Here is a 14,247-nt window from a genome sequence, read left to right as displayed (position 1 = left end):
GTAATCACCGGGCTTCTCCACACGCCTCTGCCGCCGCGGCGGGCGCCCCGCAATCCCCGAGGGGGGGGCAAAAATGGGGGCACCCGGCCTCCCCCACCACCACCACCACCAACTCCTGGGCTAAGTGAATCCCGAAATCCCCCGCAGCAGGTCCCCGCGCCCGGGGAAGGAGGGAAGCCCTTTAAAATCACCGCCCGGCACTAAGATGGCAGCGGGGAGGGGGCCCTCCCCCCCTACCCCTCGGCGGCGCGTCACCTCCTCCACGGCGGGGAGGGGACGAGGGGAGGGGAAAAAATGATGTCACCGCATGACTGTGTTTTTATGAATGAAAAGAATCCTGCGAGTGAGTAATTCCAGGAAACTCGCGTTACAACTCAGCAGATCCCGCTCGGCCCCGCGCCTCTCTCCGGCCGCCTTCGCCGGCCGAACCCCCCCCCCCCGCCCCTTCCCCTTCCCCTCCTCGGCCCGCTCTCGCTCCCCCGCCGTCCCGGGACCCCGCGCAGCCGAGCCGGGCCGGGTTCGCCCCGGGGTAAGCCGGCACAAAGCTTCCCGCCGAGGAGCCCCACGCGCCCGCGGTAAGTGCGGAAACGCCGCCCGCGCCCGCCGGCCTCGCCGACGCCGGGCCGCGTGGCCGCTGGCCCTCCTGCCCTGCCGCCCGCCCGCGGCCTTCGCGCTTCCCCCCTACCGCCGCGACGGGCCCAGCGCCCCGGCTCGAGGCGGCTTCGGGGGCCCGGCGTCGGGTTTCGGAGGAGGGTGGCGGCGGCGGGCGAGCTGCTGCGGGCCCGGGTCCACGGCGCGGCGGGCAGCCGCCCTGCCGGAGAGGCGGCGGCGGCCGGCGAGAGCGAGCGTCACAGGGTTTTCCACTCCCGGGGCGGATGTCGCCTCCCGCGAGTTTTTGTTTTCTCAGCTCCGGTGTAACTTCAGCGGGAGTTTCGGGTTGAGAGACGGGGACCTCTCCGCGCTGCGCCGGGGAGAGCTCCAGGCTCGGCTTTTACCTCCTCTCTCGCCTCGCGGTTTTTTTTTTTTGTTTGTTTGGTTGGTTTTTTTGTGGTTTTTCTTGCCTGCCCCCCTGCTCAGCAGCTCGCCCGAGGTAGCTGCGTTTCCAGGGCAGGTGATGGCTTCTGTCCGGAAATAGCGCAGTTTGGAAATCCGCTTGTGGCACTGCGTGTTTTTGCTTCCAAAAGGCGCCAGCAACAGCGGGGCGGACGCTTGCCCAGGGGTGCCCTATGGTTCTCACGCTTCTTTCCCGTCCCAGGGGGATAGAAATAGAAAATACCGTGGTGTCTCACCTCCCACGAGGTGACAGCTTGGTGGCCAAAGCTGGATTATTTTTAGTAGTTCCTGCGGCACCGATAGCAAGTGTCAGCCGTACCGTAGGGAGCCGAGTGCTGTTTCTTTAAACCCCTAGCAGGAAGTCGGGCCGGGAAGGCATCTAGGCAGCAGCCCTACGCTGCAAGGCAGAAAATAGCTTTAGGGTTAATGCTATGTTTTTTTTCTTTCCTGCTCAGCAGAAAGCGACTCGCCGTCACATGACGGTCGTTGCGGCGTATGCCCACACCAACACGGGGAGCAAAGGTTGGGAGGCTGCAGGTCCCGTTTCACCGAGGCAAAAATGAAGCCAGGGACCAGCGGGAGCGCAGGCGTTCCCTGGCTGGTGTTATACGTGTCCACGTTCCCCTCTTCAGCTTCAGCGGTCCCCTTTGCTAGCCCTGGCTCACGAGCCAGGCCCCACGGGGGTGCTCCAGGCTAAATAACATCTCCTGGCCCAGGAGCCGAGCTGGGAAGTCCTCTGCTTCCTAACAGCGCTGGAGGTGGCTGCAGGGGCACTTCTCACCGCTCAGCAGGATGCTGCTGGCCGTTTCTGCCCCACATTTCAATCAGAAATATAAGCTGCGGGGAAAGGTCCTGCTGAGGTGCCTGAGCCCTGCAGAGGTACTGTCAGCATCTCGCGCTGGCACACTTAAGCGCTGAAGGCTGCTAGCGGTGCCCCGAGTGCTCTGTGGGATCGTGGATCAAGTCCGTCGTGCCACTGTGGCCGTGCATACATCCTTCTCCTGCGGTTGGGTCGGGTGGCTTAAGTCAGCAAGGCTTGCTGTGTTGCTTGGAGGCTGGATTTACTCAGGGCTGGCGGGGCCGTGGGGTGCCCCATCCCAGTGGGGCACTGGTGCAGACGTGCCAGAGGCTGTCCCTGGTGCCCAAGTGTCCCCATGGCCTGGCACCTGTGTTAGTGTTGGTGGCACAGCCGCTCCCATCCCAAGAACAGCAGTAGGTAATGACCTGCTTGTGTAGAGGGTCTACTTCTTCCCGGCAGGTCCTTTCCCTTCCCTATTTGAAGCTGCATCCAGGTGCATGATAATGGCTGAGCATCCATAAGGAGGGCCCTGTGAGCTGGAGAAAGCTTTTGCCCACAAACCAGGTGGCAATGGGGTCCTGCCCTGTGGAGGTGCTATTAGACCTGCTGCTGGTGACTTCCTGAGCGCTCGCGGGTTGTCCCATCCTAAAAGTCATTTGTAGCCATTCAGAATTAGGGACAAATTCCCGAACTAGCAGGCAGTGGAAAGGGAGGTGAAATAGCCTGCCCCAGTGGCTCGACACAGCGTAGCTATGCTAGTGGTCCTGATACAACACCAAGCTTTGACTTTGCTGAGGGATCTCTCCTCCAAAAGCCAGCTGAAGGCTCTGGGGCCTGCAGAATGGTCTCTGAGCCCCGTCTCCGAGGCTGAGCCCAAATCAGGGGGGTCCTTTGCCACGTCCAGCAGCGATGCAGATCCGGGAGGGTCTCCTCTCCCTGCCTCCCTCGCAGGGCACACCTCTGGGGGGTCTGGTCCGAAGCGAAAGGCCTGCAGCTGCACCAAGGATGCAAGGACCTGGGGGAAAGGTGGCTCTGCTCCCATCTGGAACTGAGTTAGGCTCGGGAGGCTTTGGGTTGTGTTTGTTTCTTTCCTAAATCTTGTCCACCTCTTGTGTAAGTTCTCGAAATCTCTCCCCCTCCCGAACCTCGCCTGCCTGCCCGGCAGCCGATGGAAGAGGCCACGGCCACTCCCGCTGTGCAGACCGTGTTCCCTCGCCTCCGTGTGCACCTCCTCCCCGTGCTTCCCAGCTCTTATTGCATCAGATTTCAGCCCGCTGCCTTCCCAGCTCCACCTTTCCTCTCCGCTCTCCTCCCAACTCTTCACCTTATTGCTGCTTGGAGCGTGCTCGGCGGGTGCCTGTCCCCGAGTCCTTTTCCTGTGCGTGGAGCCTCATCTCTTTTTCTCCCCAACTTCAAACTCGTCTCCTCCCTCTCGCCAGCCGTCACCTCTGCCCATTTTTGCTCTCGCTTGGTTTGATTGCTCCTCTGCGAGGAGTTTGCTTGCTGGGGGACTGTCTGAGTTAGGTGGAAATGTTGCTTGGCTGCATTTCAGGCTCCCAGCCCTTGCCACCCCTCTCCTCATAACCTAGTGATGGGGGTTGGGGGGGGTAATTCACTGGCAAGGGGAAAGGCACAGATTTGGTGACTTCTCCTCCTGCAGTGCTGAATCATGGTGAGATGACTTTTCTCCCGCCCCCGCGACGCTGCTGAGCCCAGACCCTTTGCTCCCTTCCCGGGACCTCTCCAGACACTTGATTCACTCGACCTCAGCCCCCGGCAGCCTTGGGTGCGCTCGCTGGAGGCTGGGCTCGGCAGAGGCTCGGGTGCTACTGGGCTCCCACTTCGCAGGCAAGGCAGGTGCCCGTGCCGAGGCGGGCGCGTGCCAGCACACCGGGCGCACGTGCATGGCAGAGAGGGCTGCCCCGGGCAGCGCAAGGCAGCCGAGGCCTGGCGGAGCTGGCGGCTGGTTTCGCTCCAGCAGCCAGAGCCATGGAGTTGCTGCTTTTACTTTCCTTTTAGCACCAGGCGGACTCTGGCCTGTGTTTCCTCCCCGAGGAGGAAGCTTGGCCTGGCTGCCGTGTCCCTGCAGCAGAGGAGGGCCGTTTCGGGTCCTCCGAGGCCTCTGAGCAGGGCAACCTGGCAACCTCGGGGCAGGACGAGGGAGGTGCGGGAGGTTTAGCATTATTATTTCTTCTCTCTCTCTCAATTTTTTTTTTAATTTTTAAAAGGAATAACAATGAGTCATTTGGCTTCCAAATGCCCAACCCTGTGGCAGTCCAGGGAAAAATGGGTGCCGGGCCGGAGGGGCCGGCATCTCCTTGCTATCGTGTGCTAGTGGAGGCCAGTGCCCTCCACCCCAGGGTGACGGACACTTGCTGCGAGTAACAAGCTTTTCTCCTCGTTCCTTGGCAGGGCCGGCCCGGGGGGACACGATGGCCACGGACGGACTCTCTAGCAAGGCCTTGAAGGTGAGCCTGGGGGCGTCCCCGGGGGGGGCCGGCTCCCCTCCCCGCGGCGGCGGGGGTGCCGTGGCAGGAGTCTCAGGTGGCCACCCCTCTCTCCGGCAGGTGAAGCGGGAGCTGGGGGAGAACACGCCGCTGCTGTCGGACGAGGAGCTGATGGGGCTGTCGGTGCGGGAGCTCAACCACCACCTGCGGGGCCTCTCCAAGGAGGAGGTGGCGCGGCTGAAGCAGCGCCGGCGGACGCTGAAGAACCGGGGCTACGCGGCCAGCTGCCGGGTGAAGCGGGTCTGCCAGAAGGAAGAGCTGCAGAAGCAGAAGATGGAGCTGGAGTGGGAGGTGGACAAGCTGGCCCGGGAGAACGCCGCCATGCGCCTGGAGCTCGACACCCTCCGTGGCAAGTACGAGGCCCTGCAGGGCTTCGCCCGCACCGTGGCTGCCCACGGGCCCCCCGCCAAGGTGGCCACCGCCAGCGTCATCACCATCGTCAAGTCCGGCACCAACCAGGCTGCCTACTCCTAGTGCCGGCCCCCATCCCCCGGCCACGTGCGGCCCCCCCCCAGGGCGCCTTCCCCCACCAATCGACTTGAAGGTTGCCTCCTTCCCCCCTCCCCAACCCCTTGCCATGGCTGTCGGGACCCGTGATCCAAGGCCTGAAATCCCTTCCTGCTCCACAGGGCGGTCTCCCTTGGATTCGCAGCCTCTCCTCTCCCCAGCGCCCTCTCGCCGCCCGGGGCCAGCCATCCCGCATAGGGAAGGCTGCCCCGGCAGGGGCACTGGGAAGGGAGGACAGGACTTTGCCGGGGACCCCCTCGAGGAAGCAGCAGCTCCTGAAGCCTGGCAGTGCCCCGCGGCCTCCCTTGCCTCCGACTCCAGCCCCAGCACCCTCCCTGTCTCCTACTGTAGCCTCCCCTCGCCCCGCCAGGCACCTCTCGCCCAGGCAGGTGTGTGTGGAAGAGGGGGAGGCTCGTGCAGGCGGAGGTGGGGAAGCGTCCCATGTCTCCAAACTGGCAGGAAAACCCTGTGCACCTCTTTTTTGGAGAGGGTGCGGGAGAGCTGAGCGCAAGCCAGGCACCCTCAGGAGCGCGCCAGGGAGAGAAACGAGGGAGTTTTGCAGAAGGGACAAGACGGAGAGAGGTAAACCAGTGCCAGAGTCTGGCTCGGTGTCAGCCCCATGGCTTGGACCTGTGTTGGCCACTGCCGCTGTCAGCACCTGGGAGAGGCGTCAGTGTGGCTGCGGCTGTGCAGAGGCCGCTTGGCTTGGCTTTCCTCTGGCTGAAGCCTCAAGCTTTCTGGCGCAGAAGAGATCAGGGACAGTGAGGGCAGGTGGCAGGTCAGAGGGGGAGAGAAAGTGGCTGCGGGTCAGTGCCTGAGTAAGTGTAAGTGGAGGTGGAAAAGCATCGTGGCAGCCTGTGATACCGGAGGTTGGGGGAGTCTGGAGGTGATGGGGAGCAGTGACGAGGGAAGAGAGGACCTTAATGGAGGGAGAGCTGGGGGACAGTGAGCTGGTCAGTCCCGGCGTTGTTTCTTCCGCTGTAGCCTGGGCTGTTGCTGGTGAGGGCCAAGGGGAGAAGCAAGAGGTGCTCTTTTATCTCTCTCCATCACGCACATCCTTCACACCTCTTCCTGCCCATGGGGATGTGGCAGCCCGGCCAGGCCGGGTGGCTCTGAAACAGAAAGGCACCGGCAGGAAGGAAAGGAAAGCAGCTGGAGCAGAGATAAACACTATTTTGTTCAGTACAGGCCAGCTTGGATGGCCCCACAAAGCCAGGCGCGCGTTTCCCTCCGCTCTGCTGCAGGGAGACTACAAAGGATGCAGAAAGGTGGTCCTGGGCTCGGGGAGTGAGAGTTGAGGCCAGCTAAAAAGGAGAGGCAGAGAGAGGGGTGGGGGTGTTGAAGGCGGGCAGCACTCGGCTAGGGACGGAGGGACAGAGAGCGCCTCTGCTCCTGGGGGCTGCAGGACCTGCCTCGCGCAGTGTTGCTCCTCCCTTTGATTTTCCTCTAGCTTGGACGCAAGCCTGGGACAACTCTCTCTCCAGAGGATCAAGTGCTGGAGAAGAGTTGGGTTTTACAAATGCAGGCAGCAACATGGAGACTTGGGGAGGTAACAGGAGGCAGCCCCTTCTTGGCATCTGCCAAGTACCCGATGGCCCCTTTCTGCCCCTGCCTGGATATTGCCACGCCAGCCCCACTAGGCTGCAGCCTCCATCCCTCCCTGAAGAGAGGTGCCCACTGCGCTGCCGAGAGGGCACTATGGTTAGTATCCCCCCACCTCATCCCCAACTCCTCTTGGGTTTATTTATTGCACGAACATAAGTTATTTTCACGTCCTCTTTGCCATTCCGCCTCTCGGCACAGCCAGGATGTTGGTACAGAGCTGTACTTTATATTTTATATATGCAAATCACATTTTATCTTATACTTATATAGAGCAAAAAATACTTATTTATTTTCTGACTTACAGTATGTGTCCTACCTGACTCCTCTGTATTTTGTAGACTTTACAAATAAAGCAAGTTCTTTTTTTTTTTTTCCACGGAGAGAGTGTTTGATCATTCTTGAACGGAGGATAGAGCTGTGTCTCTGTAAAACCAGCACCTGTTCACACCTATAGCTGACTTTTGGTGTTTGGGTTGGTCTGTTTTTTTTTCTCCAATGTCCAACATGCATGAAAATGAGAGCATTCAGCTAGAAAGATTTCCTAGCTTCCCTCTAGCTTTGCTACAGGGCACGTGGTTAAGAAGAGAATGTGCATAAAAAAGATTCAGGATGGAGGACAGCTCATGATTTCTTTAAACCAGCACTGATTTATATTCTTTAGAAGAAGAGGGCTTAGAAAGTAGGTTTAACACTGAACATGTCCTTTGAGGCATCGGCAGCTAGCCAAGACAACTCCAGGATAAACCGGCCAGCTCTGACCTGGACCAGCCCTTAATTCAAAGGGCAAAAAAGCCATGGCCTCCCTGGCAAATCCCACATCACAGAGCTAAACACAGCAGCAGGCTCAGCTAGGCAGATTGCAGTGGTGGCTGCGGAGCTACGTGTTGCTCACTGCCCCAGTTGTCTGCTCCACCTGGGAGCTCCCTGCCCAGGCTGTTGCCTCCTCAGCATCCCTCCTCCTCTTCTCTCACAGGAAGAGCACCCCCAGGGGCTGACCCAGGCAGGTTCATGCATTGCTGTAGGTTTGCTGATACTACACAGCTGCCAGAAGCGAGCAGGGATCAGAACTGAGCAGGAGCCAGTTTTCTCTCCCACAAACTTTTTTCTTTTCACGGCAAGTTTAGAAAGAGGTTTCCCTTCCCTACTGTGGCCAAACCAGGTGGGGAAACAGTGACCAACTCCACTGGAGAATAACTAGAAGAGGCAACACAGCATCAGGTCCCCACTCCCTGCCACGAGTGCTCCAAAGGAAGGATGCCACTTCTCCGGGCACTGATCCCCAGGAGCAGGCAAACACCAGGTCCCTGCTTTAGAGCTAGGTACAAACAGAAAGCTCAGATGTCTTTCTCTGTCGGCTGAGTGGTCCCATGCCAAAGCATCGGCTAATCCAGAGTTGCTGAGTTTCGCTTTTGCGTGTGTCTCCCCAGAAGCTGCCAGAATTGAGATCATTATGTGCTTTCCTTCCATCCCCCAATAGCACATTCTTTTGGGAGTGCTTCAGCTGTGCTGAGTCAGCTTTCCCCAAAACAGATAAAAGCTTTTCACTGGAAAATTCCTGCCAGACTGCACTCAGAAGGGAGCCAGATCTGACGTGAGCAGGTACTCAGACTGCTGCACGTCTTTTCCCGCAGCACCCCAAAAATCACTGCAGTTCTACAGTCACTGTGGTCTATGCAAAAACTTCCCGGCCGAGTGACCTCACTGCCTTACTCAGGCCTGAGGAGGAAAGGCTGCCTCTTCTGAGGAAGAAAGCGGGGAAGCTCAAGTCTCACGGTGGCGGCAGGAGGAGGAAGCATGGCTGGCATGTTAACTGGAGGTGAAGCTTCTTGGCAGCGGCTGCCCCAGCTGTTCTGCATTCCTCCCCACTGCCGTCGCCCAGGGAAAGCCGTCCCTCCACGCAGAGTGCCACTCTCCGGGGCCAAGGTGGAAGCGATGAGTGCCTTCCCTGGACACGCAAACAGGCAAGTTTGCAGCCTCCAGGCAGCTCGCAGCACAAACGCCAGTCCTGGGTTTTACATTCACGCTCCAGTCTGCCACCCACTGCTGCAAACTGCCCCAGTTCAGGCCACAGGCAGCACAGCCACCCACTCCAAGGAAGAAAAGCTCTGAGTTGCTATTTGCTGAGGCCAGCTTCAAAGAAAGAAGCCTGCTCTTTCCCCAAGAGGTGTTTTACACCGAGCACCACCCAAGAGCTCCGGCCTCATTTCAATTGCAGATTTTTGAAAAATGGGTTTTGCTCCTGCCGTGGGCCATCAGTAACCTCTCAGCTCCAGGCCCTGCCCTCAGGCTGCTGTAGCATTGCTCCCCTGTCAGCACCCGTGCCCACTGACACAGACGGCATGACACTATCCTCCCGAGAGGAGGGCTGATGGGGCAAGTCAGTCTTGCCCCTGCAATGGGCGAGAAGAGAATGCAAAATCAGTTCAGAGAAGTCATCCAGACACCACCACACAGAGGCAGTTTAAGTACAATCTAAATTATCTCTATATTTTTATTTGTCATCATATTTGCTCATTTCTGCAGAGTATAACGTCACAAAGACCAAAATAGAGAGAGAGCGGCTTGTCGCTGAGCTCACGTCAGTTAAACACAATAGGTACAAAACTAGGTGACTCTGTCTTATTTATCATACATTTTTTTCAGTCATTTATATACAAAGAACTACTCTATATGGAAAAATAATAAACAAATCCCATGGGTATGTTACATGGTAAACAAAAAGGAAGGAAGGAAGAAGGGTAGCAGGTGAGGGAGAGCAGCTCCAAGGGCCTACTCTTGGAACTGACATATTTGTTAGGGCCCTGGGCTACCGCTAACAGATCTGCAAGACCACAGGGTGCCTTGGCCTTGGTCTCAAGCTCTGGTAGTATTAGATCTTTGTTCCTCCAAGCCAGAGTGGCTACAGAGCCAATCCTTGTTCTGGCACTTGCCTGTCTTGAGGGAGAGCAGGAAGCTCAGAGATGATTTTTGTGTAGCGTTAAAAAAATTCATATAAAATTACAATGTGTGACAGCTGGCTGTTGTTCAGGGGCTAATCTTCACCAGGCTTCTCTGAAAGTAGCTAGTGCAAAAGGGTTATACTTTAAAGCTTCAAGAAGCTTCAAGAATATCCAGATCATAAGCACAGTATACGCAGCATAACATTTTGAAGTAACTTTTAAAAATGTTTCCTCAAACCTGGATCATCTTCAAGCTCAATAGGACAATCCCAGAGACCTCAGGTCTCAGCTACCCAATGCGACAAACATCAGGGAGAGTCACCAATTAAGTGATACTGGGACATCATCAAGTCCTGCAAACGCAATGAGTAAGGGAAGGGGTTGCGTCCCGTCCCCCACTTTCCTAAGAGAGAGGGGAAGTTTAAAATAAATACTGAGCACTACGGAACTATTAATCAGAAGGCATAAAACATGGAAGGAAAGCCCATTCAATCTCCAGACCTGCTTTCCAGGTGGGTTGTGGGATGAGAAAAAAGAATTTTACACCAAGCCTGCAAAAAGCCTAGTAGATAGGATTTGCATGTCCATTGAAGTAGTGACAGATTTAGGGAAAACAGTAACTAACTGTTGGCATCGCAGGGTATGTACAAACAAGGAAATCCAGGAGCAGAGAAGCTTTTGGATTCATTGATCCTTTCCCCAACTCTCTCAGAGTTGGCATTGTTGCTCCCATCCCCTTCACCGCCCACCTCAGACATCTGAGTTTGGAAAGAGATGCTGCCCGGAGTCCTCCTCACCTTCCCCTATCTTATCCTCACAGCAGAGAGCAGACCTGCCCATCTTCGAGCCTGTTTCCCCCCTGCTCCTGACCAGACATTCGTGGGAGGGGTACTGAAGGAAGGAGGTGGTCTTTGCTCACAGTAGCTAGGAAGAAAATGAATGAGCATGCACATAAATTGGGACACAAGAGGTAAGTGCCATACAGTAAATCAGACCCCAGTTCTGGCAGAGGGACTAAGGGCAACCTGAAAACATGCAGGTCTGCTGATGGCAGAGTGGGCATCAAGCAGGAGAAGACCAGTGAAAACTACAGCCAAGAAGAAAGTAGCTTGATATAACCTCTTCATTTCACTTCCTGCCTGTAGGGGCAATCTCACCTATGACACTTGAATGTGTGCCCCCCACCCCATTTTAGCCAATTTTAAACAAGCAAGAGTTATTTCTTGGTGCTCTGATAGATCTACAGAGGGATCATTTTTAATTTGGCTCTGCTAAACATCTAGGGGCCAATTCAAAGCCTAACAAAAGCAAGGGAAAGCTGCTTTTCTCACTTCAGTGGATGCTGGTTCCAACCTTGATAGCATCACAGTTGCTGGGTCTGTAAAGTGTGCAGCAGCAGCAACTGCTGCTTGCGAAATCATAAGGGACAATTTTAACCAGCCAAGTTGTGTCAGGTTTCAAATCTGCTCCAGTTTGGCCTGGAACAACAACAGAGATAAAAAGCAAGAGGGAGTGTGCAACGTCCCTTTCTGAATCCTCCAGCCTAAGGGCAACACTTGTGCAGCTCACATGGGAAGTCAGCGATGACGAGCCTGAGGAGGGCTGTCTGCAGAAAGATGGGGCTATGCTCTGGCAGTAGCGGTGGAATCCACAACTTTCAAGAGGGGCAGATGTATTGGTAGGGGGCAGGGAACAAGAAGAGAGAACGTCTTAATCGCTTACATATCTCCCTTCCCCCAGGAGGGACCAAAGGGCCAGAGCTGTACAAACTTCATATTGTACTTCTACCACCTATCATGGCCAATCCTCAGCCTCCTTAGCAGGAGAAAGATGCTCCACAGAGGTATCTCACTGTAGGAACACAAGGAAGATGGGAAACTTGGATACCTGGTAATTAGAAAACCCCCACAGCCTAAGACAGTAATTCCACCCCCACTGAGCTTCAATGAGCACCAGCTTCAGACAGGGAATGTGGGTGAAAGGAAGAGGAGGAAATTCCTGTCCTTTGCCCCCTCACTCACTCAAGTACAGGACTGCACAATTAGGTGCTTAAGGGGTGACAGATGTTCCTTAGTAAGCATTCAAGGCATTGGCTACAGAGAGACCAATGTCTGCTCTGATCCTCAGGGATTCTTTTCACTGCATCCTAATCCCAAGGATCACAGTGAAGTTAGTACCAGGGAGCTGGGGGAGCAAACTGTGCCTACATCAGCCATTCAAAAAGAGGAATACAAAGCAGTCATGTCCAGTTGGAAAAAAAAATAATGTTTCGCCACAACTCTAGACTCTGGCCAGTCACGCTCCGCACTGAGCTGGGCGGGTATGGGGGGCCACAGCCCTTCGCTTCAACCAATTCCAGTCAACTGCTGTAGGAAATGGGCTGTGAGACAGGATTCCTGGCCATTCCCCCACCTCCACACTGCTCATTGTGTCCATATCCACAAAAGCTAATGGGAAGTGCCCACTTCTGCAATCTGCATTCTCTAGGAAGTGATATGACTTGTGTGTTTCTGCTTCAATAAATTAAAAAAAAAAAAAAAACCTAACAACAACAAAAGAGGGAAAATTCCAGCCTGCACTGGCAGTTCCCCCTCCTAGAACTCATCATCAGAGCTCAGCAGGAGGGTCTTCTCATTGTCACGGGCACCTGAGCAGCTGTGGGAGCGTGAGATGACGTGACCACCATTGCGCCAGGGTGGGCCATGCTCCAGTGTTGACTGCTGGGTGTACTGCTGGTAGGCTGGGGAGAAGTTGTGGATCGCATCTTGAACAATGTCATGAGGGTTCATGGTCTCCTTGAGGCTGCTGGAGATGCTCTTCATGGGAGCACAGCGACCTGCCGAGGTAAGATGGGGAGGAACAAGTGAAGAACACTGCTGACATGTCCCACATGCATTAACGTAGAGGTAAGGAGAACAGGGAACATGCACTCCTAGGTCCTGCAGAAGTTATTGCACAGACTTCCTTAAGAGGTTGCTGAGGAAATAACATCGCAAAAATGGTGCAAAGTTTTACAAGGAATGCTCCTAAGGTCCAGCCACTGCTAGCCAAGTGAATCCACTTCAACAGCAAATGGGAGACATGTCACGCGAATGAGATATTCCCACAGCAAAAACCCTCCGCTATACGCTGCCTTGTCTGGCTTAGGGATGCAATGAAGACAGGTATGCCCCTGAAGACAGGGGCAGTGCTTCTGTAAAGGGTTTCAGAAGACAAAAACTAAGGAAATTCTAAAAATACAGGAGAAATGGCATTTACCATTTCCACTCACGGGAAATTAGGTTGACAGGCAGTATCAAAGCATCCACAGGAAGAGATCACAAAAGGGGAAAGCAGCATAAAAGAGGGAAAGGGAACACGCAGTATTAAGAGGTAGAACCTCTCAATGGTCAGAGGACATCACAGTGACACAGTGAAGGAAGCAGCAGTTGGAGACAGTCCCACACAGAATTGTTGCATGCAGAGGAAGGTTGTGCATCTTTTTGGGAGCTGCTGTTCCTTATGGCTTTTTCCCATTTCCAGCATGGACTTCTGGCTCTGCTCTCAGTCCTGAGGACGAGCTCCCCAAACCATCAAGGCACGCTGCTTATTTGTCAATTATGAAAGGGGTGGGGAGAGGTGAGGTGAGAGAGCAAACTGGCTACTTTGAGACTTCATGCAATTTTTTGGATAGAGAGGATGGTTTCATACAGTCCCAATGCACAAACACTCTAATACTAGGTTATGGCACTACCCAAGCGCCTGCTTTACAACTTATAATCCAGATACCCTAAAGCAGCTGTGTGAAGCAGTCAAGTTACAGACCTATGGAAAGGGGGAACAAGGGACAGAGCAGGTAGTTGGCAGGCTGGGAACCAGGACAGAACAGCATCCCTGTTAAAACCAACTGACACAAACACAAAGCATGCTGCACCTACCGTATGGCCCATATGATGGAACGGCTGCATCAGGGACCAGTGGCCAAAGCAAAGGAGAGAAAAAAGGGGGAGGGCAGAGACAGAGAGAGAGAAATTGAGAGAGAGAGAGAGAGAGAGAGAGGGAGAGAGAGGGGGAAAATAAGAACTGAACAAGACCCACCACCAAAAGTTCCCCAGTTGTGCTGGCCAGCAGTTCACACTTCTATAACATACAGATGTCACCTCCCCTAGCTGCAGCCACTGTCCTTCCAGAAACTCTGGGGCTCACTGGGATGGAGGGACCATCTACAATACTGCTCAGGGGCTGCAGTCTTCCCACAGCACACCCCACCCCACCAACAGGAAGGAAACCCTTTATCTGGAGAACATCAAATGAATTGGCACAGAGTGGGCACAAGAACCTCCTTTTCTCAGAGGTAACTTCCACCTCCGTCTTCCCCAGAATAAGATTTCCGGCCTCTCTGCCCTCACACAGTCATTACAGGAAGATCCTCCTCCTTCTCCTCCAAGCCAAACATATTGCTAAAGCACAGCCTCATCTCCCTGACCCGGAGTCAAAACAGGACCTGCTTCAGGCCCTGTCCCTCCTTCCTTCAGTCTGTTGCACAATCTGGAGCGATGGAGTTCCCCTTTGGGGAGACAGGAAGGACAAGCCCATTCTACCAAAAGGAAGCGACGTCTTGCAGCCCTGAGGTCTGCAACAAGCTGTCGTGGGTGGCATACTAGGGAACTGAAAAGGGAACAATGCAATTCAGTCAAGGTTTGCAGAGCCCTTGCACAACGTGTCTGTTCAGATATCACGGAGGAGGCGATGAGATGTTTTCCCAGGCATCCAGGTCGAGAGTCGTATCAGCTTGTTGGCTGCTAGAGGGACCAACCTCCACCCAGTCTCACTACCACACAGACATGCCATCTTGTGC

At 55.1% G+C, this 14,247-nt stretch overlaps 2 protein-coding genes across 9 annotated transcripts in view; one reads left to right on the top strand and one right to left on the bottom strand.

Moving 5' to 3' along the window:
* Positions 1-350: 350 nt before the first annotated feature.
* Positions 351-6,851, top strand: MAFF (MAF bZIP transcription factor F). Of its 4 annotated transcripts, none has more exons than XM_068942194.1 (3): positions 351-575; positions 4,265-4,320; positions 4,420-6,851. In XM_068942194.1, the coding sequence occupies exons 2-3, from the start codon at positions 4,285-4,287 to the stop codon at positions 4,831-4,833; spliced, it is 450 nt and encodes a 149-aa protein (XP_068798295.1). In that variant the 5' UTR covers positions 351-575; positions 4,265-4,284; the 3' UTR covers positions 4,834-6,851. The 4 variants fall into 4 exon arrangements, with proteins under 4 accessions (XP_068798295.1, XP_068798308.1, XP_068798304.1 ...); XM_068942207.1 differs by lacking the exon at positions 351-575 and adding an exon at positions 767-3,700; XM_068942203.1 differs by lacking the exon at positions 351-575 and adding an exon at positions 768-3,705.
* Positions 6,852-8,937: 2,086 nt separating this feature from the next.
* The window catches only part of TMEM184B (transmembrane protein 184B), a 32,214-nt gene continuing 26,904 nt past the window's right edge, over positions 8,938-14,247 (bottom strand). For 3 of the 5 annotated variants that reach the window (XM_068942178.1, XM_068942140.1, XM_068942157.1), the window contains exons 9-10: positions 13,328-13,351; positions 8,938-12,246 (exon numbers count right to left, since the gene is read on the bottom strand). In XM_068942178.1, the coding sequence (XP_068798279.1) occupies positions 12,005-12,246; positions 13,328-13,351 (266 nt within the window). In that variant the 3' untranslated portion in view covers positions 8,938-12,004. The remainder of the gene's footprint in view (positions 12,247-13,327; positions 13,352-14,247) is intronic. The other 2 variants (XM_068942167.1, XM_068942147.1) reach the window with 1 other exon arrangement.

Source organism: Struthio camelus, chromosome 1 (genome assembly GCF_040807025.1).
Source record: "Struthio camelus isolate bStrCam1 chromosome 1, bStrCam1.hap1, whole genome shotgun sequence".
Taxonomy (NCBI): Eukaryota; Metazoa; Chordata; class Aves; order Struthioniformes; family Struthionidae; genus Struthio; species Struthio camelus.
This window is presented reverse-complemented; position numbering and strand designations above follow the sequence as displayed.